This window comes from Bactrocera dorsalis, chromosome 1 (genome assembly GCF_023373825.1).
Source record: "Bactrocera dorsalis isolate Fly_Bdor chromosome 1, ASM2337382v1, whole genome shotgun sequence".
NCBI lineage: Eukaryota > Metazoa > Arthropoda > Insecta > Diptera > Tephritidae > Bactrocera > Bactrocera dorsalis.
In genome coordinates, this window is record NC_064303.1 from 28,031,163 (window position 1) to 28,051,129 (window position 19,967).

The 19,967-nt window shown below is 37.4% G+C and overlaps 1 protein-coding gene across 6 annotated transcripts; it reads right to left on the reverse strand.

Moving 5' to 3' along the window:
* Positions 1-804: 804 nt before the first annotated feature.
* Positions 805-19,890, reverse strand: LOC105223758 (E3 ubiquitin-protein ligase Ufd4). Of its 6 annotated transcripts, none has more exons than XM_011201577.4 (12): positions 19,503-19,890; positions 18,424-18,495; positions 17,129-17,268; positions 15,283-17,032; positions 14,486-14,753; positions 14,020-14,238; positions 13,532-13,567; positions 6,398-9,931; positions 5,867-6,120; positions 3,899-5,086; positions 2,821-3,836; positions 805-1,914 (listed from the first exon to the last, which is right to left on the reverse strand). In XM_011201577.4, exons 3-12 carry the CDS (start codon positions 17,266-17,268, stop codon positions 1,632-1,634), a joined length of 8,688 nt encoding a protein of 2,895 aa, XP_011199879.2. In that variant the 5' UTR covers positions 18,424-18,495; positions 19,503-19,890; the 3' UTR covers positions 805-1,631. The 6 variants fall into 6 exon arrangements, with proteins under 6 accessions (XP_011199879.2, XP_029405090.2, XP_011199878.2 ...); XM_029549230.2 differs by having other exon boundaries at positions 5,855-6,120; XM_011201576.4 differs by having other exon boundaries at positions 5,855-6,120; positions 19,413-19,890.
* Positions 19,891-19,967: the final 77 nt, after the last annotated feature.

The window sequence follows — 19,967 nt, forward strand, 5'->3', positions numbered from 1 at the left end:
TGGCATTACATATACGCCACTTTATGACTGCTATATCCTTTGACTTATCTATGTTTCTATTGTTTTTATTTTTTTATATTGTGTGTTACATACATTTACATACATATGTTAAGTTTTGTGTAAATTGTATATTGAAACACTCGCATACAACCGATTACTTGCGCTCATTTCCCTTTCGCTCTCGCTAGCTCGCTTTATGCTGCTCTCTTTAGCTATAAAAAAAGCTCTATTGTTGTTGTTGTTGTTTTTGCTATTTTATTTTTTACTTTTAGCATATGTATATATGTATGTATGTTATAAATATTATGCACGAGTATATGGTATAAGGATTTGGTGGTTATCAAATTGTGGGTACACTTCAGTAATGATATTTCTTACTTTTGTTTTTTGGTTTTCAATATAGTTTTTCAAGTATTCCATTATATGTATAAGTTTTGAAAATCACCAAGCAGCGAAATGCATTTAAAAAATTGTAGTTGGTTTTTAATTGCTTCAAACTTTAATTTAAAAACATGTTCAGACATGTTTGCAGCACAAATTAATGCACTTTCTTTTTGCACGCAAATACTCTTCATGACGATTTCTGGCCAGGTGTGTCAAAAGTAGGCACCGTTGTTGTTGTAGTTGCTGTTAATTTTTTACAAAAAAAAGTTTAAATTCAAAGAGAAATGTTCCAATTTCAACAAAAAAAAATGCTTTGCCTTCGAATTTTACTTACAGTATTTGTTATTGTTGCAAATGCTAGAAAGCAATTTAATATTTGTGCTATTGGTGGTTTTGTGATATTAATAATACACCAGTATATAATTGTGTGAATATTGAAATATTGTATTGTAGTTGATTTATGTATGTATGTATCAATATTGTATATACGCGTAAGTTAGGTAGTCATCAACAAGCTAATTAATTTTTAATGAAAAAAAAACAAACAAACATATATGTATATACATAATATAAGCTAGTTTCATCTGTGAATTTAATTTGCTATTAGCCGCGTATTTTGCTATTTTGTTTTTTATTTTTGCTTTCTCTCTCTATTATTTAACTATTTGTGTAATAATGTTGCAGCAGTTGGTTAGGAAATAGTTGAAGCGCCACTTGCAGTGCCATATTCAGCCAAAGTTTTGCTTTTTTGCTTTTAGTTGGTGCACTACTTAGTTTGTTTGCTCTACATAGATTTGGTTTTTTTCTTCTTCTTTTCTTACATACACACACAGTTTTAGTTGTTGTTTCTGCCTAACTTTTTTACACATTGCCACCATTTGGGTACAAAACAAGAATGCTCATGTCGTTTCGTTGACTTTTTCTTTGACGTGCTATTTTAAGAAAATTTCCTGTTTTTTTAAATATATAGCGTATATATGTAAGTTACACTTCCTAAATTTATACATCAAAAAAAAAATAATAATTATAATTATAATAATAATAGTAGTAATAAACTCAGCAGAGAATAAAGATAAAAGATAAAACAATTTCATCATCATCAACTGAAAATTGTTCAATTGTTCTCGTAGAAACGCCTAACAATGTTAACGCCCAATTTGAAATTTCGGCAAATGCTTAAGATTAATATGTATAGAGACGTATGTAAGTAAATTATTTAAACACATATTGTATGTTATGTATGTATATTAATTCAAATGGAATCCTTTCTCTTTTGTTGCAGTCAGTAAACGCTCTTTCATTATCTCCTCGGTCTGATAATCGGGCAGCTTAAGGTAATGCACACAGGTGTTTACCGATGGATAACTACCATCGCCGGCATCTACTTTACGTACGACTGTTAAACGTGGATGCAAGTTAGCTAGACCGCCTGGTGGTAGACTACTGCAGCCGGTGGTGAATTGTAGGAACGCCTTACGCTCGGGTCCGGTCATACTCATTAGTACGTTGACAAAACGCAAAAAGCCAGGGCTGCAAAAAAAACAAGTTTTAATTCCATATTAGTATATAAGTATGTATATATGAAAATATATTTGCAATATAAAAAATCTAATATTTTCATTTTCAAATCTTTGCAAATTTTTCAGATTTCTGTCGCCGCGTAAACTAGAGTACGTATCTACAAGTATTTATCTCATAGACAGTATCTGTTTATCTCAATTCTAATAGGGATAGGGATAATTTCTCTTTTGGTGTTACTTGATGCGTTCAGGGAAGTTCATCAACTCGAGGCCGAGTTTTATTCACCCTCTCTCCTTCAATCAAAGATACCCTATACGTTACTTGCTAAATAAGGCAAAGGGTTGTTGAAGTTCATCAACTCGAGGCGGTGTTTTATTCACCATCTCTCCTTCAATCAGAGATACCCTACGTTACTTGCTAAATAAGGCAAAGGGTAGAAATACATTATCAGCCCATAAAAAGATTTCCGTACAAGAACTGATTTTGATCGTTCAGTTTATAAAGTCGCAATATGCTATAGTGGTAGTCAGCAGTCATGACAAATTCTTATTCCATTCCCACGACAGTTGGATCAAAGTAATCGGAACGGCACCTACAATCTGTGCTACAACAACAACAACTACAAACATTCCTTATTCAGGAGAAAAGGACGTGTGCATATTATCAGGTCCATATTTCAAAAACTGGGTGACAAGGTCGCATATATACTACAGACGGACAATGCTTAATCGACTCAGTTCGGCACACTTAATACCTATATCCATCCTGTGCATGCTATAACAACTGTATAAGTAGAAATAAAAAATGCTTGTCATCGATAAAGTCGAATGCTCTCTGACAAGCTTTCTACCCTACAACACTAAATGCCGTCAATAACTAATAATCTTCCGTATTCTCGAGTGTTCTAACACTTACCTGTCTTTGGAGTAACCAAGTTTGGGTTCTGTGTAGTTGATGAGATCTTCACGCGTCCATTGCGGATGTTGCTCACCGCAAATCATCATACGCGCCTCGGCCGGACTGAATGCGGCCAACTTTTTCAGTGGGAACACTTCACAGAAACCACGATGAAATGCTTCCAACTGTTTGGCAATGCCATCTTGCAAAACATAATTTATCAACAGATCGCAATATTCTTCCAAATTGTTAAGCGTAACATCAATGTTGGCGCCATTTGGTACCAGTTCAGCATACGGATAACCGTAAACAGAAGAACTGGGTAAATAGGTAAATGTCAAGGTTAAATCCTCCAAATCGATTTCCTCATTTCGTTTAGTACGTAATTTCAGTGCGGCTAAGTATTCACGCCTCTGTTCGGGCGTGAGTGAAGCGTCACTCTCAACAGCCTGTTTGCGTGCAACCAACTCCTGCAATTCTCTTATAAACTCATACCGTATCGGATCGATTTCGGCGAGATTTTCATAAGCCAAAATACCATCATACCAACTGGTAGGGGTGGTGTTGTTATATTCCGTGTTGGTATTACCACCGACACCACTTAATAGTTTCGAGCAAGTTTCGGCCAATTCGGAATCCTCAGATACAACGGATGAGGTCATCGGATCTTCGGAGACAGGATTCGATTGAATCTGATGTACACCACGTGATAGCACTTTATTGTGGCATAATAATTTTAGGAACGAGTTCGAAAGTGGTAAATCCACTAAACGCATATCTTGCAGCACTTTAGCTAAGAATACACCAAGGAACCAAAAGTATTTCGATACACGATCGCAAATTTCCGAATTTTGCGGTAATGGCGCTGGGAAAAGACCGTGCTCGCGACGATTCACATAATAACCGACTGGCTTAATATCATCGTTGGCTATTAGATGTTCAGTTTGATCGCTTTGAGCTTTGTCGGGTAACTCCAGATCGGCGTCATCGCACAGCCACATGCAGAGATCGGTGCGCTGTAGTTCAGCTGCGACCTGAAAAAAAAAAAAAATAAATATTAATTTTTTATGTTTTATAGTTACCAGTTTTAACTTACCAGTGCAAAGAACTCCAGTGTCGGTCCCAGACCAGTACCCTGTTCGCCCACAAATTCCACCTCGAGCACTGACTTGCGATTGCAGTGCACTTTCATCACCTGCATGGCCCACTCGAGCAGATTCTCATTGCGTGGCACCTTAACGCGCTCATGCTTCAAACGGCCGACACGGAACTCGTGCTGATCATCACGTCGTGGACTGAGTCCGGGCATGCGTTGGCGCTCCAAGGTGACATCACGTTGCGATTGTAGGCAAACAATACTACGCGAAGCTCCAAATGCAGTGAAATTGAAGTATAGCTGGCGTGTTTCGAATGGAAACAGGAACGGACAAGACTGATTGAGATCTTCACACCAATTGGGCAAAGAATTGCTTGCCAACACCAAGGGGTCCTGTATCTGTTGTTGTAGTTTGTTTGTGATTTTCTTACTCATAAAAAGTTCGTGTGGCAGATTGCCGCCAGCTGTTGTATTTGTGTCAGCGCTAGCGGTTGTTGTATTTACTGCTTCGGTTATGCTCTCCTTTTGATTGAGCGCATTCAATTGGCTAAGCAACTGCAAGACATCATCAACTGAGCAAGTGACATTTTCAGATGTTGTGAATTCCCCGCGTATGGGAGAATTTGGTGAGAGCGTAGATGCACCGCTCTTTGACGATACCACTGGTGTATTCGGACCATCGTCACACTCCATAACAGTACCACTGATGCCGCCGCTAATGCACTCTTGTGGCGTCACCTCGCGATAGACAATGGTGTACGTGGGTTCCCAGGCTTTGCGAAACTTATCTGTCTTGTTCAATTGCGAAACTTGCAAAAGCTCCTGCACGGCACGGAATATCGTCCACTCGCTATTACTCAATTCGATTTCGACATCTGGTACACCACCTATGCTGGGTCCACGCAGTACCAACGACAGTACTGGCTGTGGTAGCGGTACATGCTCATCTTGACGCAGCGATTCAGCACTGGTACCCGGTGCTGGTATATCCAAGTCTGATGTTTGATTGACATTAGTACGTCCAGGGCGGGGATCGAAGGCTGGTATCAGTGCGGAGAACTGACGCTTTAGCACAAATTCATCATCCCACGATTTGCGCTTGCTCACGCCGGCCAAACGATTTTCTAAGGTCTCGTCGTCCATGAAAGTCAGCAAATTGCGAGAAACCATCACCTGCAGCAATGTGTTCTAAATGGCGAAAGAAAGACTTATGTAGTTGACAATTCTGTTACAAAATGTTAACATTAAAATACACAAAGCTTTGCGAAATACTGGAATACATTCTGTAGTACAGGGGATTGACAGTAACCTTCGGCTGTACCGAAGCTCTAATACCCTTTACAAGTGCACTTTTTATAGCATAAAAGTATGTAAAAAGATATTTATTCTGATTTTGAACGATCGGTTTGAAACGCAGCTATAAGCTATAGTTGTCTGATCAGAACAATATGTACGGAGACTATTGCGATACCTCAAATAGTAATGTATGCCAAAATTCAGGAAGACATCCTTTCAAATAAAAAAGTTTTTCATGAAAGAATTTGATTTCAATTCAATTTGCAGCTCCTTGGTGAGGAAGGGACGATATCTCAAAAACTAAGAGACAAGTTCGAGTATATACAACAAACAGACAGACTGACAGGACTAAATCGACTCAACTCGGCACGCTAAGTATATACAATATACTTTATAAAGTATCTGACTTATGCTTCTGGATTTTACAAACTTCGTGGCAAGCTTAATATATTCTTTGAAATACATAGATGAAACAGACTACGAGTACTAATAAAAACACAACAATTTCGTATTTATGAACAATTTAAACGATTCTATAATCACGATTGCTGTGAATGTATTTATACAGTAACTTATATAAAAGTAAGAAGACGCATACAGACAGGAAAAGCACATAAATAAAAAAAGTAAAAAAGTGCATTAAGATTGCAACAGAATTACCAATCGACTTACTCCAACTTCTTCGTATTCGTCTTCGTTCTCTTCATCATCGTTGTCTTCGTCCATTTCATCGTCATCGTCCATATCGCCAAGTAAAGCTGGTGCACGACAACTCTCCAAGAAATCTTCTAATGAAACTTGTTCGCTATCACTCGATGTTGATGTGAGACTCATCGTTAATGCCGGATTTATAGATGTTTGAACTTGTTGACCAGCAGAGGAGTTGCCATTACCAGCTGTGCCAGTATTTGAACCACTACTGTTGCCTATTATGGACATAAATTTAAAAAAATTAATTGATTAATAATAATAATTAAAAAATAATTAATTAATAAGAATAATATTTAATTAAAAATTAGTGAAGAAAGACAATAATTAATCAAAATTAAGTAAGAAAAAAATAAAAATATAATAATTTATTAAAAAAAAAAAAATATTCATAAACCGTTTTAATTAAAAAGCAAAACAAGATATTTTATGTGTGAAATATGTATATACCGTTATCAATCTAAAGAGTAATAATATGAAGCGTAAATAACATACCGGCATTATTAGACGAGAGACTTGGATAACTTTGGGCGGTGCTCAAAAGACCCGAGTGGAAATTGCTTGATAATGCCAATTTAACGAGGCTCGTTACCGAATTCGGTCCACGCGGGAAGAAAGAGCTGGTGCCAACACTCTGATTATTGCGCTCATTTGAATTCGAATTGGAGCTGATCATTTGGTTGTTCTGCAGATTTGTTGTGCCTTGCGAGGTGCGACGTCGTGCCATGGCGGCAAAAGTCTCCAGAAGTCCAGTATGACTGGTAACTTCAGATTGTGAGGTGGTCTCCGAAACAGATGTCGTAGTCAGATTAGGCACACTGACACTCATTTGATTCGACACGGAGACATTAACATTATCGGCGGAGCCGCCCAATTGCTGTGTATTGTCAACAGGTTGTAAGTCGCCCGTATGCTGTTGGTCAACTTCAAGCTGCGGTGGTGGTGGTTGTAGCTGTTGAGCTTGTTGTTCGCTAACACTAGTCGATCTATTGGTGGTCAATGTAGTGCTGGGTATACCGGAGATGTTTTTATATTCTGCCAATTCAATATTATTGCGTTTCTCTGTGTCGACCTTCAGAGCGGGCGTGCGTACAGACTTCTCGACTGCGGTAGCGCTGCAATCGACCACCACCGAAGTGCCCGAGGTGTCTGTGGAGAGCTGATCGGTGCCGCTTTCAGGCTTACCGGTCACATTTGAGAACTTAACGGCTGATGTCATTAAATTTGCCGCCGAGAGTGAAAGTATATCCGAAGATAGGATATTATTGGTGTTGTTGCGTATCATGTCGACACCATCGCGCATTTTATCGATCATCTCCAAAGCCTCCGATGAGAACTGTGACACACGCTGACCAGCTGATGTATTCGCGCGTAAATTAACTAAAAGCCCCTTACCCATGCTGCCGCTGGCGCTTGCCGAATTATTGGCATTCATCTTATTGTTGGCCTCAATATTTGTAGATTTCGGTTCATCGCTGCTTTGTTGCAACGATACGCTACGCAGTAACGGACCAGTAGTGTTTGATGGCGTTGCTGATGTGCTTGAAACGCCACCCGTTGCTTGAGTGCCAACCACGCCGGCATTGCCAAATATAGCGGCCAAAGCATTACGGCTGCTACTGCCACCAGTGCCACCGTAACCAGTTGAGGAACTCACTGTGCTGCCACTGACATTAGACGTATTCGCCTCAGTCAACACCAAATTTTCGGTTATTGTAGCCAAGTCGGAGACAACATTCGCATTAATAGCCTGCATCGAGTTGTTAATGGCCGAAAGATCGGCAATATTTTCACGTTCACGTAATAAGCTAACACCGCTACCACCAGTTGTTGCCGAACTGCCCATGCCGCTGCTTTCACCATCATCACCACTATTGCCGGCTGTGGAATTGAGCATTTGCGTCTTGGCCGAACTAAAGACACTTTCAGTGATAGCCTCAACAGCTTGCTTCCAAGCCAAGTTATCAGCGGATGCTGCCTGATCTGAAGGCACTTCCGTGTTTCGATTGATTTCAGTAGCTTCGGGCAGTGATGGCGTCGAGCTGGACTTGCGTGATGTAAGCGTGCCGGCCTTTTCGAATTTTTTGCCCCCAGCCGCACCTGCTGTTTGGCCGGCTGCTGTAACAGCAGTCACCGGTGCAATTGATGTGCCACCCTCGAACATGGATAAATTGTCGCAGTTTGCCAATTTCAAATCATATTTACCCTCGGCACCCATACGATAGGAATTACGTCCACCATGATCCCACTTCACATCGATCCAACCATTGTGTATCTCGCCAGTAACGGTGCCCTCACAGCAACCATCCTGATCATCCCAATGCCAATCAACGCCGCGCACTACACGTGCGCCCGTCGTTATATGCTTGAGTTGTGCGCGTATTTGACGACGCTCCTTGCGTATTTTAGCCTCTGCTTCCTTGGCGCCTTTACCAATATCATCGCAGATGCTCACCACGCGTCCATAAATCTCGAAACCGCTAAGACTGAGATAATGTGTCTGACCCGAGGCATTGCGTCCATTCTGTTGTACGCGTATGTGACGGAAACCATGCATCTCATCGGGTGCACACACTATGGGCCACGTAGCAGTGCTACCGGGCTCCACCAAACTCTTGTCATCCGTGTGTGTAACGAGCGTAGTCCAAGTGATACCATCCTTTGAACCTTGTAGCATCCAATTTCGTAGTGCCGAACGTCCATAGCCGCGTGCATGACGCAAAGTGTAGGCATTGGGAATTATATAGACACCGAGGTCTATAGCGAACCAGGCTTTCTTATTGTCTTTTGTGTGACAGTTCACCGACACGCTATCACGCGAGAGTATGTCCTCCAATTTACCATATGGCAGTGTCTTGCCTTCCGAGCTGGTCACTTGCACCAAACCATACTGTGCCGGATTCACCCAATCACAGGTGCCACCATTTGAGCCGATATAGTACATAAGACCCTCTTCATCGAAATCGTAATGATGCTTAAAGACCATACCTTGACGATGTTCACGCAATTTCTTTAGATAATGGTACGTAGAACGATCCATGTCATACCATTGTTTGGCAACCATTTTCAGCAAATACTTAGCCAACTGACCGACTGTGGCTAAGGGTTCCATTTTCAAAGTACGACCGGTGCGATCGAAAAGCGTCGTCTCACAGGCGGCACGCTCCAAACGGAAACGCAAACGTTTAGTTAAAATCTGTAAACCATAAGTGGCGCCAGGCGCATCGTACATATAGATGGGCAATTTTTCGGTGCTCTCCAAAACGGCTACCAACTTTTGCACCAATATGCTAGCGGTGGTGTTGCGTACATCGCCGCTGGGCAGCTTGGCATCAAAGATGCATTGTTTGAAAATATTTATGCGCTGTTTTAGCATTTTATTGGTTTTGTTGCGTGATAAGCCATTATCCCAATAATTCTTCGAGAGTACCGCCACCAAGGCTTGCACGAGCCCAGACGAATGCATCTCATACGCACTAACCACACCGTCTTCGTGCAACAGTTGGGCCAACTCATTCAGTGATGTGCGTAATTTCTCTTGCCAATTCGAGTGTGGCGACAAACGTTGCTCCTCCAATGCGACTTCGATTTGCTTTACAATGGAGGTGAGCTTGGCGACAGCACCGCGCGGCACAGCTTGTGCTGCTTTGAAGTATTTATTATAAAGATCACGTGCTAAATTCTTTACTTGTGTCTTCTGAACTTCGGTTTTGGTTTTTATTTTCTTCTTCTTACCGGTGGACCAACCGGAGGCAAAGTCGGGACCGAGCGTATGCTCGGCAGTAAAGGTGTGTTTGGTGCCACGATTGCTCTCGAATATGAAACCGGGCAACTCATCCTGTAAAATGGTCACTTGATGACCTTCAGTGTTGTGTATTTGTAACTGATTGGGTTTCTGTGATTGAAGCACCCAATTTCCGACGACCAGTCGCAAAACGCTTACAGTCGGCAGTATGGGTTGCGAAGGTGTGCCGGGGCGTACAGCAGAACGTGCACGCAACAATTTCTCGAGAAACTCACCACGGTTTTCTGCAATGGTAATATAAATATATGTGCATAAGAAATGTTTTGAAAAAAAATATATATATAAGGCTCTAATAAAGTGTGCTTCTTCTAATGCAGTTACTGCGAGTTTTATTAATATATCCGCTATACTAATATTAAGGAACAGCTAACGAACAAATTAGTGGTGCTAATATATGGATTTTGATAAGACAAAATGACAATTGACAATGTTGTGGTGTTAAATGTTAGGTTAGATTGGATTTAGGTAGGTGCTAGCATAAGAATTTGGTGAACACTAAGTCCTATGTCTATTTTTAGTTCAAAATAGTATAATAGACAATTCATATTTTTGGTTTGAAATGTAAAATATTCAACTGTAAACTATAAGTAGAAAATGCGAATTAAAAAATAAATGATTTTATGGGAAAACAAATGAAAACTGTGTCTCCAAAATATAAAATACGTTGTTTCTTTTAAAAATACACAGAGACATTTTTTTTTAATCTTTCTGTATGAAAGAGAGCACATGATGGATAAATGTTATATTACATACATACAAGTATATACATACATACATATTACGATGTGAAAGTCGATACTCATCTGGGGACACGACTTGTAAATTCAAAACGTACAGCTAGCTAGTATCCAAGCAAATTTTGTTGCTAATTGGAATTTAACACCGTTAACTAATTTTCATATCTCGTCTAATCCAATCTGATTTTAATTTTTAATACTTAATAAACATTTCGACAATCATTGACAATGCGTTGTTAAAAACATGCTTGATTTTTAACTTGTATTAGTTACATAATTAAAGTATTTGAATTTTTAAAGTGTATATCGTAATTTTGCACAGGCCAGGTAAGATTACAAGCAAATAAAAATATGTTGACGAGCATGAAAAATTAATATTAATAAAATCTTTAAAAAACGAAACAAGTAAAAACGTTAACTTCGGCTGAACGGTAGTTATAATACTCTTCAAAGGTGCACTTCTTATAGTATACAATTGTATAAAATGAAAAGAGTGATTTTGCCTTACACCGGGCAGAAGAACACACGATAACGCCGTTCCCACGACAATCAGGTCTAAGTAACCCGGACCCGAATTTTTATCCGACCCGGGACTGTCAACTCGGCACCATTTCTCGAAATTACTTAATTAATTTTTTTTCCGTTACAACAACACATACGATAACGGTAAAGACTTTAGACCAATAAGTCTGACCTCCTTCATGATGAAGGTTCTATAAAGGCTGATTGACTTACACATAAGCTCAAATTTAATTCCATATTCTTTACTCCAAACCGAACTTTAACCAAAAAGCACTTATGAATATGATGGATTTTTCAAATTGGATGATGTGCCTCCAATACCATTTCTAGACACCAAATACTATATCTCCATTTCGTAGAGACACCCACTCTTTTTTCTTCAATAGTCAAGAGTGAATTTTGAAAGAAGTAAGAAAATTAGAATGCTCCAAAGCTTCTTGTTACATGAACCCGACTGTCGTTCGTGGGAAGGAATATATAAAGAAATACGTCTTTTGGTTCTTTTATATTTTACTTGTATATTTTTTTGCATTCATCGTTTTCTCCCTTGTACTTTTATAAGAAAAAAATACTGTTTTTGCTGTTGCTTTGTGATTGAAATCTTTAGTAATATGTAGGGTAAGTGTTTCCATGCGAATTTCCTTTTCCAGGATCGTATTGCAAGTAAAATTAAAAGCTTTAATGTCAACTTCAATTGTTTTCGAGGAAATGTTTCCTAAATATTGTATTAATGGGTGTTCTAAAGCATGATTAACTCTCAAGTTTGTTTTTGGGAATGTTTTCTTTCAAGTAAAGGATGTAGAGCTGATAAATAATTTATTTTTGATATAGAGTTTTTAATGACTTTTAGTATATGGTTTATATGGTAAATTTCCTCAACCTTGATGTTCAGATGTAGTTTTTTATAATATTTATACATGGTTTATCCACATTTTTGATATTTTTTGCTTTCAACCGGTCAAAAGATACTTCAAATACATTTTGTGGTTCATATAAATGTATGTATGTTTTTTTTTTTTGTAGAATATAAATAGTAAATGAGCTTAAGGTCCAATCATCTATTTCTTTCAAAATATTTGTCAGCGATTTCTCAGTTTTTTGCGTTTGACACTCAACGGAAACAGATGTACTATACAATACATACATACATAGGCATGAGGAAAGGTATCAAGTCCACTAGCTTCGCGTATTTGAGTTAAAACTTTTGTGTTTTTTTTTTGGCTCTAGCATATTTATAACAACGAAACCTGGCACAAACTTATTTATGTACACATATGTACATATGTGTATGCATTTCAAATTATTTGTATTTTTTATGGTTTTTATTTGTTTTCTTTTTACCAAATTTTAAAATAATGTAAAGGACTTCTTTTTTCACTAATATTTGTATAAACGTTTTAGTACATTTCGGATGTTGACCATGTATGTATACCAGCCGATCCAATTTGGCCCGACTTGGTCCGTTGAAACCGCTTGCACAAACTGAATCGATATTTTTTTTAGATAAAATTTGTTTTCCTAAATTAGAGAAATCTTTTGTTTGTATGAAATTTGATTTTCATATCAATCAGTGTGAAAGTTTTATTTGGCGAATTTTACCATGAAATAAAACAACAGATTTGCTTGTAACTTTGTGTTTCCAATGGAATCGCGTCTACTGAATCGTTGAAAAGGCTGCTTTACGGAGTCTACTTTCTTTCACGACCACAAGTATTTGAGTAGTATAAAGGATTCACCGAAAAAATTAAAGAAACAGTACTTGAAAACCGCCGGGTTGTCATTAGAGTGATGGCAGAGAATCTAAATATTTCTTATGGGTCGACTCAACATATTTTGGGTATGAAGCGTGTGCCAATGTAAAAGGTCTCAAAGGAAATTCTTGACAACGTAGCTGAGTACTCTACATCCATCAAGTATATTATTAATGGTGATGAGACGTGGGTTTATCAATACGACTTCGAAACTGTCCAAAATCTAGCGAAAAACGCTTCAGAAATGAGCAAAACCGAAAGAAGGCACCGAAGCCCATCACATCCGAGGCTTATAACAAGTGTATGGAAAATTGACTTAAGCGTTGGTGTGCTTGTATTTGCTCGGAAGCCTATTTTGAAGGCGATATTAAAGATTCTTTTTTTTGTCAGTCCCTCTCGAATTTGATGACTATACAAATATACACATATTTTCTCAAAGGATAATTGTTGGATTAATTAATTGGTTTAAGTGTTAAGTAAAATACACGAACTAATAAATTAGTATTGTGAATAATGGACGCTACGAGTTAATGCCACTTTATACAACTGCATCGGTATTTTATTAATTAACACGCAAATTAATATAAATTAGTTACAAATTAATTACAAATAAGTTACAAAATTTAATGAAAATTTTAAAGTGATTTCAATTTAGCAAAATAATTTTATGGACGCGCAATTAGAATATTATAACAAAAGCACAAATGCAACGAAACATCAAATCAATTAAACAAAATAAACAACAACAAAGCTAAACATGACATGAGGAACGTAAACAAATGAACAAAAAAAAATAAGGTATAAATTCTCTCACCTTCACTAGTAACAGAATCCATGCCACGACCCCTTCCTACGACGTAAAAACAGGTGTATTGTTTTTTTAATGAATTGAAAACAAATGATAATAGTATAGAGCCTAGTGTTATATAAGTTCAAAATTCAGCACAGCTAAAAGCTATAGCCGTAAAAAAGTTACGGCGAATTTTAAAATTTTAGTTTTTCATTTGTTTGGGGTTTAAAAATAGTGAAAATAAAGACAAATTAAGCATTTGGTAGGGAACACTTAAAACAATAATATTGTATATGGTATATTAGATAAGAATTAGGCCCATGCAAGAGATTTGGGTATTTACTAGTCACTTTTCTTTGCTTTGGATAAACTTTTAATTGAAACCGTGCACACTAAGCGCATATACATATTTCTTAATACAAAAACGAAAATAATTGTTATGCTATTTTTAACGAATAGAAATATGCATTTGTTCTAAACTTGAGTGTAGGTGGTATGCTATATTGAATTACCTGAACTGTCATTGCCATTTTCAGGACTACCGCTAGAATACATTGTAGCCAACTTGCCGTCGAGTATAAAGCGGAACCAGCCATTCGAACCATTCGAAAGCTCCAATGCCGCTGAATCGGACCACACATACAAACAATCGCGTCCACGACAAATACTCCACTCATGCCAGTGATAAGCTTTGCCTTGAAGAATTTCTTTGGCATCCTCCATGGCGTCTTCTGTGTAAAAGGAAAAAGCATTCGATTATGAGATATAAAAAAATTCAATAATTTCGATACGATTTGGAAAATTTTAGAAATTTTTTAATTAAGAATCTGTTTATTTAGCTGTAATTAATTCGAGCCACACTTGGCTTGAGGAACAGAAATATTTTTTATGCATTATTTGCAACCCTGATACCAATGCCTAAACATTTCAAATACTAGTTATATATATTATTTTTCTAAATTATTTGTATATATGTACCTGTTGCTGTAGTAGTTTGCTGCGTGGAACTGGTTATTCCACTGCTACTGCTTTGATTTAGCTGATCTTCAACTGTCGTTGCTGTGATAGCGTTAGCTCCAACGTGCACAGTTGTTGTGGCATCATTGATTTCATTTTCCGGCTCCATTAGAGCCTGCACTTTAGAAAATACACCAAGACGTGCAAAATGATCCAAAAATTCATCCTGTGTTTTACTCATTAGTTCTTCGATAATAGTTAACACCACCAAATGGCCATCATCGTCATCCTAAATAAAATGAAAAAGTAAAATAAATTAACAAATTAATATAATAAATGAAAAATGTTTTAAGTTCTCAGTCTTGAAGTCAGTGAAACTAAATTTAACGTTCCCTCGAAAGTTTCAAGTATCAAAGGAATCTGGTTTCGGCGTATAAAAAATCAAAAAAAAAAACGTTCACTTCACCACCAAAGCTATAATGCCCTAAACAGCTATTATTTTTATAGCATAAAATGTTATAAAGGGATTTATATGTTAATTGTTCGGTCTTTTTGTATGCCAGATAAATGCTATAGTGGTCCCATCTGAACAATTTGTTTGGAGATTACAGCGCTGTGTTGGAGGATAATCTATGCTAAAGTTCGTGAAAATATATTGTCAAAGTAAAAAATCTTCCACTCAATAATCTGATTTTAATCGGTCAGTTTGTATAACAGCTGTACGCTTTAGTGGTCCGATATCGACGTCTACGACAAATGAGCAGTTCTGTGTTACTTTAATTATAACAAGCACTTATAAAACGAAACAATGTACAAACCTCATTGTCCAACACACTGGCCACCACTTCCACCAACAACGTTCCCAAATTTTGCGCGTTTGTGCTCGTAACAGCTATCGTCTCCAACTGCAATTGTGGTTCACAAAGACCTTTTAAAACACCCGACTGCGCATACTGCACCATTTTCTTGATGAGACCAAGACTAGCACGCCTAACGCTGGCCAACATTGTACCCTGGAAGGTGCGACAGAAAACCGGTAAAAATAATTTCAAATAAATTGGTGCCATTTCTGGATCACCACGCGGTTCTAATGTGCCATTATCGTCAGCACCGTCCTTGTTGGCCGCCAAATTACCGGCAGCCATCCATTCGCCGGGTGATTGCAATATGGCAGCCACCTCACGATGACCATCATCGGCGCGTTCGCGTGCTTTATCTAGTGGTGTTTTACCATCTTCATCGCGCAAATCTGGATAAGCGCCATATTTTAATAGCACTTTCGCTATACTTGGTCGGCCAAAGCAAGCGGCATAATGTAAGGATGAGCTGCGTTGTCCCTTATTCACATCAGCGCCCTTTTCGCACAAATACTCGACCATTTCAAGCGTGCCGAAGGCGGATGCCCAATTTAGTAAGGTCTGACCAACATCATCCATGCAATTGACATCGATGCCACCCGATTCGATAGCTTCTTGGAGCGCTTCGGTATCCTTTGAACGTATGCAATCGATCAATTGGCGATGTGTACGTTCGGCACTCGAATCATTGCGTCGTACACGTGCTGCCAGCTGTCCTTGAGCACCACCGGCTGTGCCAACACGATTCAATGCTTGACGTCCCTCGAATAATAATAGTAAAAGTAAATCAGCCAAACGCATACAATCTAACACACAGCGTTCATCACCCTTCAATGCACGTTCAATTGCGTCTGGCAATTGGGAGCGTAATAAATCGTGTGTAATAGACGTCGAACCACGACATAAAGTGGACAACAAAGATATGGTTGTTGAAATCGATTGTGACGTTCTTGAGGGATCACTTGTTGCAGTTGGTTTGTTTTGCGTAGCTGTTGTTGTAGTAACGTTGCTTATGCTGTCGTTATTGCTACCACTGCCCGTGCTGGTGTTCGAGGTTGAAGCGCCGGTGGTTGCACCTGGACTGGCAGCGGTTGTGGTAGTTGTATTATTGATAGGTCCCGCTGCATTGCCCAAACGTTTCAACAGTTCTTCTACAAGTCCGTACTCAGCCAAGGGAGCTGGATCTACCCATTTGCGCGTATAGCGATCAGCAACAGAAGCGAAACATTTAAGGGCACCATCTGCTACCATTGGATCCTCATGTTGCAACAGTGTACTTAAACTTTCGACACAATTTTGAATGCATGGTGCATTCGGTTCTACTTTGGTGCAGAGACGTGACACCACCGCCATAGCGGAGTGCAATGTATCCTTATGTACTTGTGAACCACAATCACGTATGAAAGTGAGTACACAATTTAAGCCGCCACCATCGAAGACGGCACCCGCCTCACGGGTACAAATCAATTCCAATACTTTGATGCATTGTTCGGCTAAATCGCGTGAGGTGCGCGATGATAAATCGGCGACAACCAAACGGTTGCAAATCGCTTTAATAGCACCATCGATAGCCACAATGCGGCGGGTGCATTCAGCTGACACGTCAAGATAATATGTAATAGCGCGTGCGGTAACCTCGAGGACATTTTCTGGTGCGAGGTCATCCAAAAAGATTTTACAAAGCGCTGGTAAGAATGTGCGTGGTGGACAACTGTTGTAATACGGTGAGAAATTGAACATGTTGAATTAATTGCAAATGCAAAAAGATAATAAGCGGATTTTCCAAAAATACTTAGCAATAACTCACCTTTCAAAGCACCGATCAACGTTATCGGACATAAGCAGAAGCATACATAGTTGCTCCAAGGCTATCAATTGCATATCGCGCTCATCCCCCTGACCCATGGATAGCCATTCTAAGAGTGTTTCTGGATCAACGTCCCCCATCTGCAATTGAATTAGTAAAAAAATAATAATTTTGTATTGAAATTTTGAAGTTTTGATAAATGGAAGTTAGAAAATTTATTTATATAAACAATTCCTTTTTTGATTTGATTTTTAATACATTTGTATTTACTGCCACTAGAGTTGAAATGTTTGTGCAAACTATTTTATGAGATGATTCGAAAGTATGTAGTAGACTTAAAAAATATTAAAATTCTTCAAATATAAAAATTTATATACACAACATATTAAATAATAATTAATTTAAATAATGAAATTAACATATGTGCCATAATAAAGCAGAACATTGTATATGGAACAAATAAATGTACAGATGTTTTTACAGAAATTTTAAAAATTATTCAGAATACAGATTTTTAAATTAAATCGGCTTTATGATGTTGTTATTGTAACGGCAGAACACATTCCTGCCGCCAAATCCTTTCTGAAGTAAAATAGTAAAATCCGCTTTATATTTACCTCCGATTTTAAACTCAACTAGTAAACATTTACTTCGATTGCACCGATGCGCTATATCCTATAGTTGTCCAATCTACACAATTTGTTCGAAGATTGTAGCGATGGATTGGATAATAATCCGTGGCAAACTTCGTAAAGATACTTTCTCAAATTAAAAAGATGTTCCCATGAGAGTCGGGTCTACAAAACTACGGTGTTTCTTTTAGATTAAAAAAAAAACCTCGTGGCAAAATTAAAACACTCTGTTCAGCTATAAAAAGTAAAATCCAAAAATCCAAAGGTACTGCGTATAAAGTATTGACTTGTTTGAGATTAGAAAAATAATTTGAATGTATTATGTCTGTACATTTACATACAAATCAAGGGTGCTTATACCTAGTGAAACATATTAAAAATATCATAATTGCGAGAGTCATACAATGAGGGTTTTTCGCAACGCACTTCTATACAAATATACAAAATACATGTACATATATACACATAAAAGTAATTAGTAATCAATTATAAATTATTTTAATTGTTAAGCATTTTTTGAATATGATTTCATCAATATAACAACTTTATTACTCGTAAAAGTAAGTTACTTTCATTTATTTAATATTGTCAAAAGCCCGCGATCTAAACAAGTACGTTTAAAATAATACTATAATATATGCATTAATAAATTATTTTACATACCTTCAAATTTCTCGTGGTTCACTTCCACTTTTTGATGACTTGTTTTATCGATTATGTTTTACTGAGTTAAATCTGGAAAGAAAACATCATTTTCTTTTAGTTTTAAAAAAGTACAATACAAAATAATAATTAATATTAGATTACAATACCCTATTATAATAATACCTAAAGTAAAACGGTACCTTTCCGCCTTCCTGTAAAACGGTAAACCCAAAACGCAAAAAATATAACGAAATTGTGGATTTTTTTTTTCAAATTTTGCTTGTTTCATTAAATAAATTCCAATGAGGTTAATATCCCAAAAACGTATACATAGGTAAGGCTCTCATCTTGATAAGGTACATACTTGTATATAAATATGTAAATGTGTAAAAACTTTACCAAGAGATTCAAATATTTTTGTCCGATCATATCAACAATCATTTCAGCACAACTTTTGATATGCACATGTATATATGTATATACATACATAATTAAGAAATGATTTGCACACCTTTTCCAAAAGATGAACACACATGAGCTAATGAATACACAAATAAAGACACGCGACGGACAAAGCATACAGTGAAAACGATGGCACAAATCTTGGAACAAAGGCACACGTCTTTTTCATTAACTTTACTTAGCTGTCGTCGTTTATTTTTTTTATTTAGTCCAAACCTATTACATATTTCGTATGTACTCACTCATGCACAACAATTAAATATGTAATTCCTCGGATTTCGAGAAATGAAAATAATTAAGAATATGTTTGCGTAAAAAACTGAATAAATCAATTTTAATATGAATGTGCAAGGGAATTATATTTTAGATCTTACTATTTGATGATTGGGCTGTAGTGCGAAGGGAGGGCTAGCAAATAAAAACTCGAATATTGGATCGACTGAAGGGCAAAATAGAGGAGCACAACGTCGAAGAAATGCACTATCGTTTCATAAGATTTCCACAACTAACAATTTTTACGCAAAATTCAACAAATTTTCTAATACCTTTTCATTATTAATTATTACTGAGTACTTTAGAAACACACTATATAAGGTATAAAAATTATATATTAATTTGCAATCACATTCACTCACCACTTATTAAACTACTCCGTCATTTTCGTTGTTTTCCGTTTCTGTGCTGCAAAATCCTCGGTCAGTCAGCGCTGCCAGACTGCAATTAAATTATTGACAGTTATCACCGTTTTTCATTCCCACTCTTCCAATTTTTTATAGGAAACTTTTTCCTGATGACAGACAAAAAGAAATTTTCCAATGAGTTTCACAACAGGATTACGATTTGCTTTTTGCTGCCGAATTCTGCCCTGTATATTAATTACACATCATAGAACACCAAATAAATAAAACGATTTTTTTTTATTTTAGTTACCGAGGAATATTATGATTTATTTTAGTTCCTCGTTTCACAATTTGAGATGAGCGAAAATTTCGCAGCAAAAAGTCACACACAACTGATTCAACTTGATAAATGATGCCACACTCAAGAAAAATTTTATAATAATATATTAAAACAACAACAGCAATGACACAAAAATTTAT